Source organism: Brienomyrus brachyistius, chromosome 15 (assembly GCF_023856365.1).
Source record: "Brienomyrus brachyistius isolate T26 chromosome 15, BBRACH_0.4, whole genome shotgun sequence".
In the NCBI taxonomy this organism is placed as follows: domain Eukaryota; kingdom Metazoa; phylum Chordata; class Actinopteri; order Osteoglossiformes; family Mormyridae; genus Brienomyrus; species Brienomyrus brachyistius.
The window spans coordinates 19,287,095-19,304,470 of record NC_064547.1 but is presented as its reverse complement, the minus strand read 5'-3'; the positions used below and the strand labels follow the sequence as shown (position 1 = coordinate 19,304,470).

The window sequence follows — 17,376 nt, the reverse complement described above, 5'->3', positions numbered from 1 at the left end:
GAATTATGGGCACAAATATCAGTATCTATGGGTAAAAAAAACGGACATTACTTAATGTATAATGTAATATCACCGGTGTGTTTCATGTTATCATGCAATGTCAGCAGATGTGTTTAATTTTGCATTATAAAATTTATACACAAACTGAACTTTATTCTAATATCGGCACAAATATATACGTGGTGGGACGCAGCTGAAGGCACGGCCTGTACTTTGGTGATTTCTGCTCGATCAGCAGGTGCTTCCCAAAAAACACCACAGGTAACAAAGCCAATCTCTTCCTCAGAAGACTAAATGCCCCTTTAGGGATGGATTCGTCCAGCTGAGCATCTTCTGGTGGGAGAAGGACGAAGATTACAAATGCAGAAAAATTGTGAGCCATAAAACCTGACATCTGAAAGTATTTATAACTGGCACTAAAGTATTGTTTGTTTATTCATCAAATCCTACAAACTATTTACAAGGTGCTAAAACTCTCATGTAAATGTGTATGAAGACTTGTCTCGAATTTAAAATCATGCCAGCCAGTTGACTAAAGTTGGCAATCCTGCGTTCTTTTTTCCGACTGGGTACCACTTTACAAACGTTTATATTTGTTTTTAATACTTATTAAATGGTATTGTCCTTTTTGTTATACAAATGCACTTTTTGGTTAGTAGTAGGTCTGCACACCGGAGAAGCGTCAAAATAACGCAAATATGCACACAGAAAGTATTCTGACCGCAGAAACAAATGTCAACAAAAAACAAAACGAAAACCCCGACATTACAGGCATTTTAGGTCACAAAAGAGGACGTACGGTCACCCTAAAATGTAACTTTAATAAAAAGCATTTAATTCATTAATCAAGGGCAGTAGTCCTGCTGTGACATCCGGTAAAAAATAAATATGGATAATCATTCATTTACGGGACTCAGTCGTCGTCAGAAGTAAGTTAAAAGCTTCAGCTTAAATAATATAATTCAGTAGCCTGTAACGTGACGTCATAATAATGCGCGTGACTTCCGCTTGCGGATCCCGGAAACGGGAATCAGCCGGGGACCTTTCAGTAAACCAAGAAGATCGTTTTGTTTACAAGAAGCTGAAAATCGACCAAGAGTAAATCTGTTTTGGACGCCTTGCGGTGTGTCTTAACGGTGGGTCCTCCGCGATCCAGTAAAATGTGATGATTAGCTATAGGTAGACACGCTTGTCCGTCATTAGTATGTTTTTGTTTCTCTGTTTAGCTGCAACCGATATAACATGGGCGTATTTCTATTTGGGACATGCCCATGATTTATACATGATTTTTACAATACATATACACACATATTATATTTAAATTCACCATCATTTCCATTTTCTACTGTTTAACAGCAGGTCGATGCGCGTCTTTGATTTTAACCAGCTCTGAAACTATGGATCCAAAAGAACAGGAGCTAAAGCTGTGTAATCAAAACCCAGCAAAAAAATTTGCAGTGGTCCGTCCGTCCGTCCATCCATTCAAACATTCATCATCTGTCTTCCAAGGCCTTATCCAGATCAGGGTCTTGAATAAATTGGCAATACTGCCAAATCAAACCGATCGTAGATCAAATTTAATGGTAAAATTGAAGTAAATATGTAGCACAGTATAATACTGTTTTGCATGCCAGTGGAGTCCGTGACCATCTGAATAATCTCTGTTTGGCAGTGAGCAGCATGACCGCCATCAAGCATGCACTGCAGAGGGACATCTTCACTCCGAATGATGAACGATTGTTGGGGATTGTGAACGTCTGCAAAGCAGGGAAGAAGAAGAAGAACTGCTTCCTGTGTGCAACAGGTGGCCATGTCAGACATCGCCATGGGGGGGGCGTGTTGTATATATGGACATGATTCTTTGCATTATGAACACAGGGAAACCTGCTGTTAAAGAGTACTGAACAGATGGCTGTAATGACGCTGGCACATCGGGTTTGTGTCTTTCTTTAGTTTATTTCGACTGTCGCAATTACCACATTGATTCTGGAGTAAGCTGGTCCCAGGAATTTTATGTAAGTCAAAAGGACCCAGATTAAACTGGCCTGTGATGTTTGACTTGTTATAGTTTGAAAGGTTTTTTTTTCTTCAATTCAGTGACCACAGAGCGACCAGTACAGGTGAAGGTGGTGAAAGTGAAGAAGTCTGATAAAGGGGACTTCTACAAACGTCAGGTGGCATGGGAACTGAGGGACCTGACGATGGTGGATGCCAAAGATGCTAACAAGGTGAGGAAAGGGGGTCTCAGATCTTGTGAAACAGCAGCCTGCCCCATTAATCTATAATACACACGTCATCCTCAGACAGTAGAGATCCACACCTACCCTTAACTTGCTTCTTTCCTATTTCCTCTCCCAGGAAAATCCAGAGTTTGACCTTCATTTTGAGAAGGTCTACAAATGGGTGGCCAGCAGCACGGCCGAGAAGAACTCATTCATTTCTTGCATATGGAAACTCAATCAAAGGTACCTGAGAAAAAAGGTGGAGTTTGTGAACGTCAGCTCTCAGTTACTGGAAGGTAGGTTGTTGTTTATTTCCCATTTTCTTGTATGTAGTCCTGTATCCTCTGCCTCTCTGTCTAATCCTCTATCCTGGCTAACATGTTCCTTGGTCCAGCCTTCATGATGATTGCCTTTTTCAGGCTTTGCAGAGCAGCATTTTTTTTTAACCAGTAAACAAAGCGCCTCATTTATCAAATTATGCATACATTTCATTATGTAAAAAGGTGAATGCATGAAAACAAAAAATATGCATATACGCACAAAAATTTGGATTTCTCAAACCTGGCGTCTGCTTATTTAGGGCTATCTTGTAAATGCGTGTGTGAGCGCGCAAGGCTGAAATCAGCCCAGCTGCAACTGTAAATTACAAACTAAGCAGAAGTGAGGTAGAGGCATGACAAAATGTTTCTAGTACTTTTGCACTATTTTGCAGTTTAAGAATAGATCCCAGACTGCATTTCCTTGTCAGAGTATTTGCATTATGTTGTGCAGTGATACTGAAAGTTGAATCTTAAAAAGTGTGTTGACTGGTAACACATTGCTGCCGCAATAAATGTAGTCAGCTCTGCAAAACGCCCTTAACAAAGAGGTCAGATCAGAAGATAGAGTGAAAGAAAAGACTTGCAGCATGCTGGGACAGGGTGACTGCCGCTATTGGGGCCAAAACCACATCTTCGCCCTCAATCTTTGACATGCATGTGGGATCTGTACTAGGCCATGCTCTGTTACACAGTGTTGTAACAGCAGCTGGGAGATACTGATGTGCTGTGTGAAACTCAAAATGGACAGATCATAAGCTGGCCCAGATTATCGTGCTACTTTTTTTTAGCATCACAGATGATTTGCACATTATTAAATGAAGTGGCCTTTCCATAGGGCATAGTTGTGTAATCACTGGCAAGAGCGTAATTATGCCGTATCACATTCTCGTGACTGCAGGCTGTTTTACGCGTGAATCCTTGCATGCGAATGTCAGGTATTCACATTGAGTGCTGCTGCAGTGACAATTACAAATATTTCAGTTCATGGAAATAGGTGAGGAAAATAGCGTGAAATAGCAAACTATTTATCTAAGGCTAATGCACAGTCTTTGGCGTATACAAATAAATGGAAAATCTGTAGATTACAGTTCCCATGTTTTTCATGGGAAGGTGTCAATTCCTGGTATGCAGTGTTGGCTTGCCAGCAGTCATTTTGCTGGTTTATCTGCAATTTCCTGTTGTACAGTGGGTGTCTCCTTTTCCAGATTTGTGCAAAATGTAGTATCACAGGTGTCAGTCTGTGCATATGCGACTTTGATAAATGAGGCTGCAGACATCTGTTTAAAAATGAAAAACTTTGCTGTGCTTCCCTTCTGAGATGTTGAAATCTTAGGCTTAACTGGTGAGATAATCTTTACCAAGCTTTGCCACCACCACAGGCTGACCACAGAATCAGGTCATTGAGGTGGGACTGACTGCAGATTGAGCTTGTAGGTCATCTGAACCTGTTGCACCAGTATGATTCTGTCTTATTTATTGTAATTTGGTACTGAAGATGTGCCTCTTAAGTGTAACTGGTCTCTGATTTACTGAGGATGTGCTCTGACTGCCTCTAAGTACAGCTGGTCTCTGATTTACTGAGGATGTGCTCTGACTGCCTCTAAGTACAGCTGGTCTCTGATTTACTGAGGATGCGCTCTGACTGCCTCTAGGTGTAACTGGTCTCTGATTTACTGAGGATGTGCTCTGACTGCCTCTAAGTACAGCTGGTCTCTGATTTACTGAGGATGTGCTCTGACTGCCTCTAGGTGTAACTGGTCTCTGATTTACTGAGGATGTGCTCTGATTGCCTCTAGGTGTAATGGGTTTCTAGTTTACTGAGGATGCACTCTCGCTGCCTCTAGGTATAACAGGTCTCTGGTTTCCTGAGGATGTGCTCTAATTGCCTCTAGGTGTAACTGGTCTCTGATTTACCGAGGATGTGCTCTGACTGCCTCTAGGCATAACGGATCTCTGGTTTGAGGGTATGCTATGACTGCCACTAGGTGTAATAAGTCTGTTCTTTACTCTTCTTCCCTTTAAACTCACCTGCCAGAACTTCCTAAAGCGGAAGGTTGGTAATGTTTCCCTGTTTTCTTCCTTGCCTGTTGCCCAGTGTTTGGTGCCTTAGCGTTACCTTATTCCTGTCATCTCATTAAACTGCTTATTCCTCCCATTCTTTGCTCTTAATCTGTCTCCTTTTGTTTGTCGTGTTTGTGTAGCGACTCTGTCCCGAGTTCAGTGGCAGATGTGCAGTTTACACAGTGCCGTGAAAAAGTTGTGCCCGTCTGGATTTCTTCTATTTCTGCTTATTCGTTTCACTTAATTGTTTCTGACCCCCAGACAAACTTTGTATGATGCAAAAAAAAACAACCTGAGTAAACACAATGCACTATTCTCAAATGATCATGTGATTCATGGAAGGAAAAAGGTTTTTGAATGCTCATTTCACACATTTGAAATAATAATTGCCCCCTTAGTTACTTGATCAACCAGTGAACCAAATTTAAATAACGGGTTACTGTGGCCTGATTTCTGGCAGCCATAAAATGAATCTAAACATCACTTAAATAGTACTTTTCCAGCATTGTGAAGCTGGCTGAAAGGTTTCAAAATGGAGACCTTTTATTATTGGGCAACAGCACACAGAAGACTCAGTCACAGAAGAACCCAAACAAACGTTTAAGCAACTGCAGGCCTTTCTCACCTCACGTCAGTGAATGTCAGTGTTCATGATTCCACCATTAGCAAGACACTGGGCAAAAAAGGTATCCACGGGACAGTTAAAAGGCGAAAAGGACTGCTGAACAGCAGGAACATTACGGTGTTTCTAACATCTGCCAAAAGACACTTTGATTGCCTACTCACAAAGAACATCATGCCAACAGTCCCACATGGTGGAGGTAGTGTGATGGTGTCAGAATGCTTTGCTGCTTTAGGGCCTGGGCAACGTGCTATAATCGATGGAAGCATGAATTCTGCTGTCTGTCAGAGCTGTTACTGCAGGACCTTAAATAGGCAGTGCAGTGCAGCTGAACAGTTCTGTAAAGTAGAGTGGTCCTGAATTCTTCTTCAGCAATTCCAAAGACTGATCTTCCGTTACCAGAAGCGTTGGATTGCAGTTGTTGCTGCCAAATATTCAGTTTGGGGGGGGGGGGGGGGGGTGGTACCGTTTTTGTAAAACTTTTTCCTTCAACAAATCGATTGATCATCTGTTATACTCAGGGTGTCTTTTGTATTATATTTGGTGCGTTTGAAGGTCCGAAACGAGTGTCAAAATTAAGCAGAAACAGAATTACATACTTTTTCCCGCCACTGTATATGTCCTTCGATGTGTATGAAATGAGTATAGACACCGTCTGCATGTGTCAAGTGGTGTAGGCAAGGTTCAGCGCCTCCCATTTCCATTAGTAGGTAACATCTGGATTTTTTGAAATCATGGTTCACTCAGTACAAAGATATTACTGTTTCCAGCCTTCTGAGGCTTTCAAGCCTTGGTGACCCAGTAATGACCTGGGAGTTCGGTCCCCTTATGTTTATGCTCTCTGAACTTGGGAGCACCCAGCTTTCCAGACTGTTCCACAAAACCTCAGTTTATTTAGCTGTCCACTAGGGCTTAGTGGTTCTTTTTCAGCATGCAACACAGCTCTTTCAACACTCGTGTGTCTGCCTTGAACCTCATTGGTTCGCCATGTCATTAACGTTCAACATTTAGATCGTACCCTGCACGGCCCAAATGGAGCACGGCTATGTGGCTTGATCAAAGGCATCAACATGTAGATCATTTCTTTCAGATATTTTCCCTAATATGTCGCAAAGTGTCACAGCCATCGCCTGCTCCGCGCCGGTCTCTGTCACCGATTCTTCATGTATGTACGCGTAGCAGATTCAGGTCCGACTGATTTGTCTGATCGTGTATTTGCGCTGCCGTTAACCACAACTTCCCGGCTCTTGTCGACTTACTCTTCTTTTACACCCATTCGTTTCCCATCGCCGCTTATCCAGTACACTGTGCTAGTGATCCTGTCATGTAGAATTGGACGTGTCTGTATGAAAATATAACGTGAGAAGTCAGTGTCCGGGAATTGACATGTATCATATTACACATTAATGCTTTCGATCAGTAGGAGTGCATGCTTTTAAAGTCACCGACATCGCAGACTGTCATCCGAGTCCATCATGGGGGCAGCGAGATGTTCTGTACAGTCGGGGTGTGTGTGTGTGTGTGTGTGTGTGTGTGTGCGCGTGTGTGTGTGTTTAGCCTCCTCCCTGTAGCGTGAGCCCTTAGGACGTGTGTGTCATTGTGTCTTCTCAGTAAAGTCTGTTATTAGGCATTTGTTTGTGTGTGTGTGTCCCCTTGCAGAGTCTGTCCCCAGCGGAGAGAGCCAGAGTGTAACGGGAGGAGATGAAGACTCACTGGACGACTACCAGGAGCTGAACGCCCGCGAGGAGCAGGACATCGAGAGCATGATGGAAGTGTGTGAATATGCCATCTCTAACGCCGAAGCTTTCGCTGAGAAGCTGGCCAGAGAGCTGCAGGTTCTGGATGGGGTGAGTAACCCTACGTTTATGTCAATACAGCAAGACAGTCCCTAATCTTAACCCCAAGGGAATTGACGGTGAAGACTATTCTGATGGAACCTTCATTAGAGACGTACACAACTGAAAAAACTATTACCTGGCTTGGAACAGCTGACGGGATCTCGGCGTGGTCAAAATTTCATCCCCTCTATAGCCTGAAGTGAAGCTTAACGCCGCCTCTGATTCTGATTTCGCACGGATCCCCCGACAGGCTAATATCCACTCAATCATGGCATCGGAGAAGCAGGTAAACATCTTGATGCAGCTGCTGGACGAGGCTCTGGCTGAGGTGGACACCATCGAGGGGAAGCTAAGCAGCTATGAGGAGATGCTGCAGAGCGTGAAGGAGCAAATGGACCAGATCTCCCAGAGTAACCGTCTCATTCAGCTGAGCAACACCAACAACATGCGACTCCTGGAGGAGATCGACTTTTTGGTGGTAAGATGTCGCCTGCGGATGGATGAGGAGAGTGGATGTTTGCACGATATCTCACATGGAATCTTCATACCCAGAACTACATGGACCTGTCCAAAGGTCACATCCGTGCTCTTCAGGATGGAGACCTGTCTTCACCCAAGGGGATTGAAGCCTGTATCAATGCTTCAGAGGCTCTGCTGCAGTGCATGAACGTAGCACTCAGACCAGGTGTGTGACAGGCAGACCCCCGTTCTCCGTGACAGGTACTACTGCCAGATGGGGTGTGGATGCGTTTACAGTTCTGTGATACGGCCTCTTACAGGACATGATAGGCTGATGGCAGTGAAACAGCAGCACCAGCTCTTTGGGGAGCTAAGAGACCATTTCGCACGCAGACTGACCAACCATCTGAACAACGTGTTTGTCCATCAGGTACATTTCAGCTTCTCACTCTCTCTGTCTCTCAAGCACACACACACGCACACACACACGTGTTCTGTCAGGTACAGCTCCACTTCTTACACACACGCCTTCTGTCTGTGTACCCCAGTTCCCTGCACACACGCACCTTCTCTCTGGCACACCTCCGCTCCGATTCTTGCTCCTTTTACAGGAAGCTCACGGCTGCGTTTGACTGTTTCTTATAACGGTTCTCTGTTTCACTGCTTCTCCATGCTGCTGTGTTCTGTCAGTTCAACCACTTCAGCCACTTCCGAATGACAATTCCTCAGTTCTATAGGGCCTCCCATTTATCGCTTCCTGTGAGTACCCCCCCCCCGCCTCCCCCGCCTCCCCCGCCTCCCCCTGCCTGCCCTGTCACTCACCACACTAACCTTTGCTTCTGTGCGTGTTCTGATGCTTCCATAATCCATCCTAACCATGTGGGCATTCTTTCAAATGCTTTATTTTTTTTGGTCGCTGTCTTTCCTTCACCTTCCACAAAGGTGTCTGACCAGAGGGGGCCTCAGTAGGTTAGGACTCTGTGTCTGTGGTTGGAAGGTCACCGGTTCAAATCCCAGGGTTGGTAGAGTGATGTCACTGCTGGGTCCTCGGGCGAGGCCCTTAACTCCGATTGCTCCAGGGTCTTGGGATCCTGCTATCTGAAAAAATGAGCATCACTTCAGATAAACATGCTAAATACGTTAAATGTAAAAATGTTATTGCTTTGGTTGTTATGTGATGGATCTTTAACCTACCACCTAACTCATGCAACCGAACGGAATGTAGTTTGCTTTGCTGAACAGACTGACCGTATTCATGCAGAGAGCTGCTGTGTTTGCTTTTCGCTACTGTGGGTCAGTTGGAAAAAGAGCGAAAAACACAGGCGTCTGAAATCCTCTTCAGTTCTGAGGATAATAATGGAAATCGATGGAACGTATAAAAGAGGTTAAACTCTGTGTGTGTGATTGTGCATGGGTCGCTGTGTCACAGTGTTATGCTTTCGAAGAGTAGGTCCTCTTTGGCTGACTAAGCTGATGGCATAGACCATTTGCAGTGTCTCCCAACCCAGTTCTCAGGGACTCCAGACAGTCCACATTTTTACTCTCTCCCAGCTCCCAGCCAATCAAGAGCGCCGAATACCCGGTACAGGCGCTGGAAGCCGGGAGGCAAGAAAACCACGGACTGTCTGGAGATCCCCAAGGACTGGGTTGAGATACATTTCAACGGGTTTTAGATTTATATTGATGTTCTTTTGACACTTGACTCGTCAGCGGCAATCTAAATGACGGAAATCGAAACGTATAAAAGCCTGAGTCTTGTAGACAGTTTTGGGGTGCAGTGGTATAAAGAAACAGTTCATCTTCTGACCAGAAGCATCTCTTGGTCGTGATGTTGAGCAGTCTAGTAGTAGTGGAACCTCCCTGAGTCCGTGTGTGTTTTTTTAAGGGTCATGACCAGACCTCAAGCCTCACCCAGCACGCGGCCGAGCTCACGCTCCCCAAACACAACCCCCTGCACCGAGACCTGCTGCGCTACGCCAAGCTCATGGAGTGGCTGAAGGTCACCCAGTGGGAGAAGTACGAAGGCCTAATGGCGGTGAGGGTCTCCTGAGCATCACACCTGCATCACAGTCACGCTCTGTATGAAGTGTGAGCCTTATGGCAGTGAGAGTCACACTGATCACCTTTTCACTTCTGTTCCGTTTGTCAGACTTACGTTGAATACATGGCACGACTGTACGAGCGAGAAATTAAAGATTTCTTCGAAGTGGCCAAGCTCAAAATGGTGGGCACAAGCAAGGAGGGGAAAAAGTTCGGTAAGACACCAGTCTGGATTAAAGTGTCTGTCTTGAACTAGTGCAGCGTTTGTGCACAAGTCCTATTTCGTGTTAGTTTAAATACTAGAACTCGTGGCCATAAGTAGAAATTAGTGAGAGAACATTTTAAAATGAATCTGACGAAGCACTTCTTTACACAGCGTGTGGTTGGAGTATGGAATAGTTTTCCTGCTAGTGTAGCACAAGCTAAAACCCTGGGATCCTTTAAATCAGAGCTAGATAAGATTTTGATTAACTCTGAGCTGTTAGTTAAGTTCTCCCCATACGAGCTTGATGGGCCGAATGGCCTCCTCTCGTTTGTAAATCTCTGATGTTCTTATCTTCAGCATCCTTAACCAGGCTTCCTGGTCTGTGATATTAGGTGTATGGATGGCAGAAGGCTGTGGCCAGTCAGTACTTTAGCTGCTAATTGGGGGAACATTTCTGGTGGCCATTTTCAGGATCAGGTTTTGGGATGTGGGAATCTTATTGTGTATATTTACTGCAGTGTTAAATTCAAAGCTGAAGTAATCATATGTTCTGTGTATAAGTGTATAGATTTTTTTTTTATGTGCATATGTACTATTTATATACGTTTTTGTATAGCATTATTACTTTCTGGTTTCTTTGAATGTGGTGGTGGTTATCAATGCCGATTAGGTTTGTCACATAAATGATATGAAATTTCGTGTAATGTTGCCTAAAAATGCTGCAATTAGTGAATGGGTTTGTGTTCTGCATTTTTAATAATATCGACTTAAATATTTTGGGCAGCGACGACATATGGTAAGAGTTTACAGTTTAAATGGAAACTGGGTCACTTCCTCTGCAGCTGCCTTGTGTTTGAGTCCTTGCTCTCGTTTGCACTGTGGTCTGTGCTTGCATGTCACTGGCATGTTTGCCGTCGGCTCTTTTGACTTACTTGTCTCATGTGCATCGACGTGGGACCAGGAGAGTGATGTCTGTCTTGCAGAATCATGCCCATTGCAGCTCACTTCATGGCCGTGAAGCGCTTCCCCGTTTATCAGTCACATCGCATGTCAGTGTTTAACTTCACGGACTAACTTCTAACCTGCCGCAGACAGCAACACTCTACAGGCTAATGTTTGGCTAAAGTTTGGCTAATGTGTCTCTGTCTCTGATGCCTGCCATCTAACTGGCTGACAGCCACACTTCCGCGGAAAGAGAGCGCACTCAAACAGGACACGGAGAGTGAGTATCCTGCGGTTGTCCCAGAATTCTCTGCTTGCTGCTGTGTTATTTCACTGTCTTTACGTTTAGATGCCGTCATCCTTACATGTTAGCCTCCAGCTGCTAGGCTTGTGTCCTGCCTTGAAGTTCATGACTGTTTAGCGGGTAGTATATTATAATGTCGGCCTGACCTCCTGTCTGGCTCATAGTCTGTGACGTTTTTCCGATATCTTTCGAAATTCCATATACTCAATGTTGGGGAAGTTACTCACAGAAGCATTACAGACAGAGCTGGAAAGTTCAGGCCCAGAAAATACGAATCCAGACCAAGGTTTTATTTCAACCGACCAGTTGAGTGTAGAGTCAGTCACAGAGTACTTTGAATCAAAATCCGATCTTTATTGGTCAAGTATGTACATATAGGGAATTTGTGGGTGTACCCCAGTATAACATAATATGCAACATGATTTCAAGAATGTTTACAAGTATTTACACATCATTTTGTACATACTTTTAACAATAGACTGTCCACCTACAGTCAGAAGCAGCATGTGATGGAATAAAGGGTGAAGGAGTTGAATAGAAATAAATATGGTTAATGCTAGGACACATAATAGCAGTGTTTCCCAACCCGGTCCTCAGGGACCCCCCCAGACAGTCCATGTTTTTGCTCCCTCCCATCCAAACCGGGGTGTAAACAGCAGGATCTATGGAGGCTTAAGACCAGGTTCCAGTCCTAGTGACCCAGAGTACTGCAGAACGTGTGATGCTACCATACAGTTAAAGAATCAAGCCCTTGGTTAGCACACATTTCGGAGAGTATTGTATACTGTTTCGGTTGGGCTTTTTTGGGTCCTGGGCCCAGTGATTGATGAATAGACACAATGGATCGGTCCAGCCAGAGACTGTGTGCTGAGGGCGATCATTTTCCTTGTGCTGCGTCAGGCCTCCATGGCAGCTCAGGGAAGCTCACTGGTTCCACCTCCAGCCTGAACAAGCTGGCGGTGCAGACCTCAAACAGTCGACGTTCGCAGTCTTCCTCGCTACTGGACATGGGCAACATGTCGGCCTCGGACCTGGACGTGGCCGACAGGACCAAGTTCGACAAGGTAGTGCCTCCAGTTCCCCACTGTAACTCTGTTTTTATGATGATAGCCCTTGACACACAACACTCTGGTTGGCCAAAAAGAGAGGGCAGTTTCTCCAGCTGAAGCCTTTGTGTAATGCCTGGTAGAGATTTGTGATTTTTATTTTAATGACTGACTGAGAACATCGTTGACAGAGCCAGAGAATCCTACTCTGTTTTTAATTCTTTAATTAATGGTAACATGCTAACCCCGTCTCTCACTTGGTCATTTCCTGTAGATATTCGAGCAGGTCCTCAGTGAGTTGGAGCCCCTCTGTTTGGCAGAGCAGGATTTTATCAGCAAATTCTTCAAACTACAGCATGTCCCCACTGTGAGTGTGTGATTCGTGCTTTAGGTTTCCCATACGCCAGCGATGGTCAACAGAACCAACTGAACCAGCAGGGGGGAAGGAACAGGAACTTCATCTGGGGAGGAATAAATGACAAGAATCAGGAATAGGAACCCACACAACAGAAAACAGAAAGGGCAGTGGGCCATGGGTGGGCATAAGGGTGTCTAGAGGCAGCTGCTCCGGACAGCCCTGCAGAGGTTAGTCATGAGCAGAAGTAGGACCACACACTGCACTGCAGTCTGCAGCATGCTCATAACACACTGCGCAGCAGTCTGCAACATGCTCATAACACACTGCGCAGCAGTCTGCAACATGCTCATAACACGCTGCGCAGTACTCTGCAGCAACATGCTCATAACATGCTACGCAGGGTGGCTGTGAGCTTATGGTTAGGATCAGAAAGGAGCAGAAGTGCTGCACAGTGCTAGGGTCACGTCTGTCTGCACTGGATAGAGCATGCAGGCGTTTAGCAAGTTGGACAAATTACACTGCCATGCGACATGATAGTGTTTATTCGGCAGGGTGAAGGCCATGAAGTGGATGGAAACATGCCCTCACGGCAGGTGGCAGCCGGAGAACACAGGCACTCTATGTCTTCAGAGTAAGCTGTTCCAGCCTCTCGGCGATGCATCAAAGCTCCATTCGTCCCAAGGAAACCAAACAGTGTTCTCATTACTCAGAAATAGTCATGAACCATTTAGTAACACTTCACTAGACGGGGCACAAATGATATAGTATTATGCTATTACTTATGTATTAACCACAGACTAAGTCTTCGTTACATGCTGATCTCATGTTAATTCATAATACATGTATCACGATTCATAATTAATCTCAAGCAGTTATTATATTCGTTACTATATGTTTTAGTTCTGTAAACCTTGGTGAACTACCGAAAGAACAAGTCGTGAGTAGCTCAAGTGAAATATTTGAAGTGAATCGTTCATCACTAATAAATCATTACCCATCTTTTTTTCATAAGTATTGGCTATATTTGTTCATGATCTGTACTTCGGTGGTAACTGAGTAATTGCTAAGTATTTGTGCCCCATCAAGTAAAGTGTTCCCAACCACTTTAGCATTAACACTGCAGTATGAAAACTTTGCACCAGACCAAACTCCTGGTGTATGTGTGTCTGTCTGTCTGTCTCTCTCTCTCTCCTCTCTCTCTCACACTGACTGACTGACTGACTGATGTACATGTATAATATGTTCCCACAGTGTGATGATAACCTGATATTTTAACCGTGTGAGCACATTTTTTTTGTCCCCATAAGGTTTTATAAAAATCTGTGACAGCGATAAAAAAAACTACAAATTCCCAAAGTCCTGTATTGTTTGGTTACTTATGGTTAGGGCTGGGTAGCGGTTAAGGTTGTCATAACACCGAGATTAGGGTTATGAGATGAATCCCCTCACAAATATAGATACCTTTGTTTGTATGTGAGAAGCTTGAAATTGGGAATCCCACTACATTGTTTAGTTTTGCACAATGACAATTATGTTGACTTGCCCTTTCTTTCCAGTAAGGAAGTGGTGCGACAGATGATGAACAAGATCTTTCAAAGCATAGAGATTGAGTTGAACAACCTCATTGCTCTTGGAGACAAGATGGACAGCTTCCACTCGCTCTACATGCTGGTGAAGATGAGTTATCACGTGTGGACAGCAGAGAACGTGGACCCCGCATCCTACCTGAGCACCACCCTTGGGAACGTTCTTGTTACCGTCAAGAGGAACTTTGACAAATGCATTGTGAGTGAATCCTAGTAGAGACACACAAGTAGGGAGATGATGAGTTATGCTTTAGTGGACATTTTACAGAAGGAGAAAATATATAGATTTTCTACTTTTTTGTTTTTTTCAAAGACTTTGCACACGTCCAAATCATTGGAATTTACTTTTTTAGCTGGTCTTTCCATTGTACCATATTTGGTAAATATTTCACTTTGTGACAGTTCTTCTGCATAATTAAGCTGTGAACTAAAATTAGTTATGTCACTAAACTTGAAAAAAATGACTTAAACTTAAATGTTTGGCTACAAAAATAGTGATTTAAGTTTTTTTTTAGGGTGTTTGGTGTGAATGTGGTGTAGATCAGGGATCTTATGCCATGGCTGATTATAATATACCCAGTAATAATATATTGTGAATTTGACATTCGAACGTTTAGCATATGGCCCGGAAGCTAGTTTGGTTTCTGTGAATCTATAAAATTCCTTCTTTTGACTTCTAGTCGACTCAGATAAAGCAGATGGAGGAGGTGAAAATCTCCAAGAAGACCAAGGTGGGCATCCTGCCCTTCGTCACAGGGTTTGAGGAGTTCGCTGAGTTGGCTGAGACGATCTTCCGCAGTGCAGAGCGCCGTGGGGACCTGGATAAAGCCTATGTGAAGCTCATCAAGGCCGTGTATTTGAATGGTAAAGCTGTCATTTGACCCTTACCCTGAAGCACATGGATTAGTGTAGTGTAGTGTGTGTATCTGTGTGTTTGCAGCTGTTACTGCAGTATGTGTATGTGTGCCCGTCAGCAGAGCTGAAAATGTTATGGAATGCCCATGCACATGCACACAGAGCTCTGTGTTTGTTGTACAGTGGAGAAGGTAGCGAACGAAAGTCAGAAGACACCTAGAGATGTGGTGATGATGGAGAACTTCCACCACATCTTCTCGACACTGTCCCGACTAAAGATCTCCTGCCTGGAGGCAGAGAGAAGGGAGGCTAAGCAGAAGTATACGGAGCATCTACAAGCCTACGTCATCAACTCCCTGGGACAGCCGCTAGAGAAACTCAATGTGAGGTGGCCAGGGTCTGCGATCAGGGGGTTGGGGGATCAGGATATAAGTGGGAAGGTCGTACCATGCTAAAGAATTAGGACCACAATATAGAGCGATGGGACTTGCTTAACAGTTGTGCAGTCTTTGGTAATGATGGCCAGATGAATCTTCATGAACCATTTGCTGTATTTTGTTACACCACTAGATGGTGAGCAGACCAAGAGCACCATCTAGTGGGGTCAGAAAATAGAGCAAATGGTTCATCACTAGTCTTCAGTGGTGGTGGGGTGAGGCTGGTGGTTAGAGAGGTGTCTGGCAAAGGGATAGATAAGTGGGACAGGACATGGCACTCATTCCCAAAGATTCTGATATGTTTTTGTTTATTCTTGGAGGTTCAGATTTCAACACTTACCCTGATGGTTGTGTGTGTTTGTTCTCAGCATTTCTTCGAGGGTGTGGAAGCTCGAGTAGCTCAGGGGGTACGTGAGGAGGAAGTAGGCTACCAGCTGGCCTTCAACAAGCAGGAGCTGCGTAAGGTCATCAAGGAGTACCCTGGCAAGGAGGTGAAGAAGGGCCTGGACAACCTGTACAAGAAGGTGGACAAACATCTGTGCGAGGATGAGAACCTGTTACAGGTGAGGGCTTCATGCCCACATCTACAAGTTTAAGGGGTCACTTCTAGCAAAGCAAGACCTTACCTTTTTCATGAATATTAATGGTGTTTGAGTAGCAGTCTGTTCTCTCAATACCATTTTTGAATAAATGGCTACAACATATATTGCCTAGTGTGCCGTGAAAATTTATGGTTTCAGTTTAGATTGCATTTCCATTCTCTTCCACCAGGTGGTGTGGCACTCCATGCAGGATGAGTTCATCTGTCAGTATAAGCACTTTCAGGGCCTGATTGATCGCTGCTACCCAGGCTCTGGAATCACCATGGATTTCACCATTCAGGACATACTGGAGTACTTCTCCAGCATCGCCCAGTCACACTGATCACCCATCTCCTGTTTGCATGGTCCTACAAGATTCAAGGCATTAAGTCATGTCCAGTTCACTAATGTGTCCCAGAAGTGCTCCTTCTGCAATTTGAAAAACGTGAAATCTGGTATTTGCACAAATGATTATAGCATTTTTATTGGAGCACTAAGATAGTAATATGTACTGTGTGGCCTAGTGCTCCAGTCTTCGGAGGATTGCAGATGGTTTTAGTGTGTTCTGCCCCTGCTTGTTCACTGCATTATATCTTCATTTGCACTAATTCACGTCACTTGACATGGGAGATTTTAATATTCATTGGAGCTACCTGAGAGGTATCTTGCTAACATGGCAACCCTAGTTCTAAGATAACCTGCTCGATTATGTTAACACTGGGAAATTGTCTGCACATGCAAAAGGCAGAAAGTTCAGAGACTTTGCAAGGTTGACACTATGTAAACTTTTCACTAAGAGATAGAAGTTTATACATGCTACATATTACTAAGAATCTATTAAAGCTCTTAGCCCAAGAGGTTCCCGTATCAATTGGATATTGGGGTCTGTCTTTATCAAGATTTTTCAGTTATCACTACAGTCACAATTTCTGTTCATTAAGCTCACGATGCGACAGCATTAGGCTTTTTTGAGTGGGATTATTCTGGATCCTACTCCCCATGCTACTTTGATATATTGAAAGTGTGAAGCGTGTGCATTGAATTAGTCATATATAATCGTTACTTTATTTTTCCATTTGTATTTCCGCAGTACTTTTGGATATCAGATTGCCAAATGTTCAATAAAACGCACTGTTCTGCTTTCAGTGTTGTAATTTTTCTCCTGTGATAATTTTAATAAGTAGCCAGTTACTCTTAGGTTTAGGAAAGAAAATCATGTGAACCAAAGATTGTACATAGTTCTGGTAAAGTGCTTTCTGGTATATCCTTGATGACCTAGTAAAACTGGGTAAATGGGCAAATTGAAGTTCATTTCATTTAATTCCACTCACCATAGTGAGTTTACTGCTTCTGTGAATTTACGGGAAAAAAGTTACAGTTTTAGCAAAAACAGGTATATTCTTTTGCCTAAATTCAGAGGGGGGCGTATGAAAAACAGTATTGCAATACTAGAGAAGACGGTGCAATATAAGAAAAACCATGATAATAAACAAGTGGCGC

The 17,376-nt window shown here is 43.9% G+C and overlaps 1 protein-coding gene across 8 annotated transcripts; it reads left to right on the top strand.

Annotated features, from left to right (window-relative positions):
* The first annotated feature begins 1,007 nt into the window (after positions 1-1,007).
* Positions 1,008-17,030, top strand: exoc1 (exocyst complex component 1). Of its 8 annotated transcripts, XM_048976267.1 has the most exons (21): positions 1,008-1,136; positions 1,673-1,804; positions 2,098-2,228; positions 2,359-2,518; positions 4,578-4,595; positions 6,885-7,072; positions 7,314-7,541; positions 7,616-7,748; positions 7,843-7,952; positions 8,213-8,281; positions 9,408-9,557; positions 9,672-9,777; positions 10,945-10,989; positions 11,914-12,077; positions 12,334-12,426; positions 12,969-13,048; positions 13,974-14,202; positions 14,684-14,867; positions 15,042-15,241; positions 15,664-15,858; positions 16,067-17,030. In XM_048976267.1, the coding sequence occupies exons 2-21, from the start codon at positions 1,681-1,683 to the stop codon at positions 16,217-16,219; spliced, it is 2,760 nt and encodes a 919-aa protein (XP_048832224.1). In that variant the 5' UTR covers positions 1,008-1,136; positions 1,673-1,680; the 3' UTR covers positions 16,220-17,030. The 8 variants fall into 8 exon arrangements, with proteins under 8 accessions (XP_048832224.1, XP_048832225.1, XP_048832227.1 ...); XM_048976268.1 differs by lacking the exon at positions 4,578-4,595; XM_048976270.1 differs by lacking the exon at positions 8,213-8,281.
* Positions 17,031-17,376: the final 346 nt, after the last annotated feature.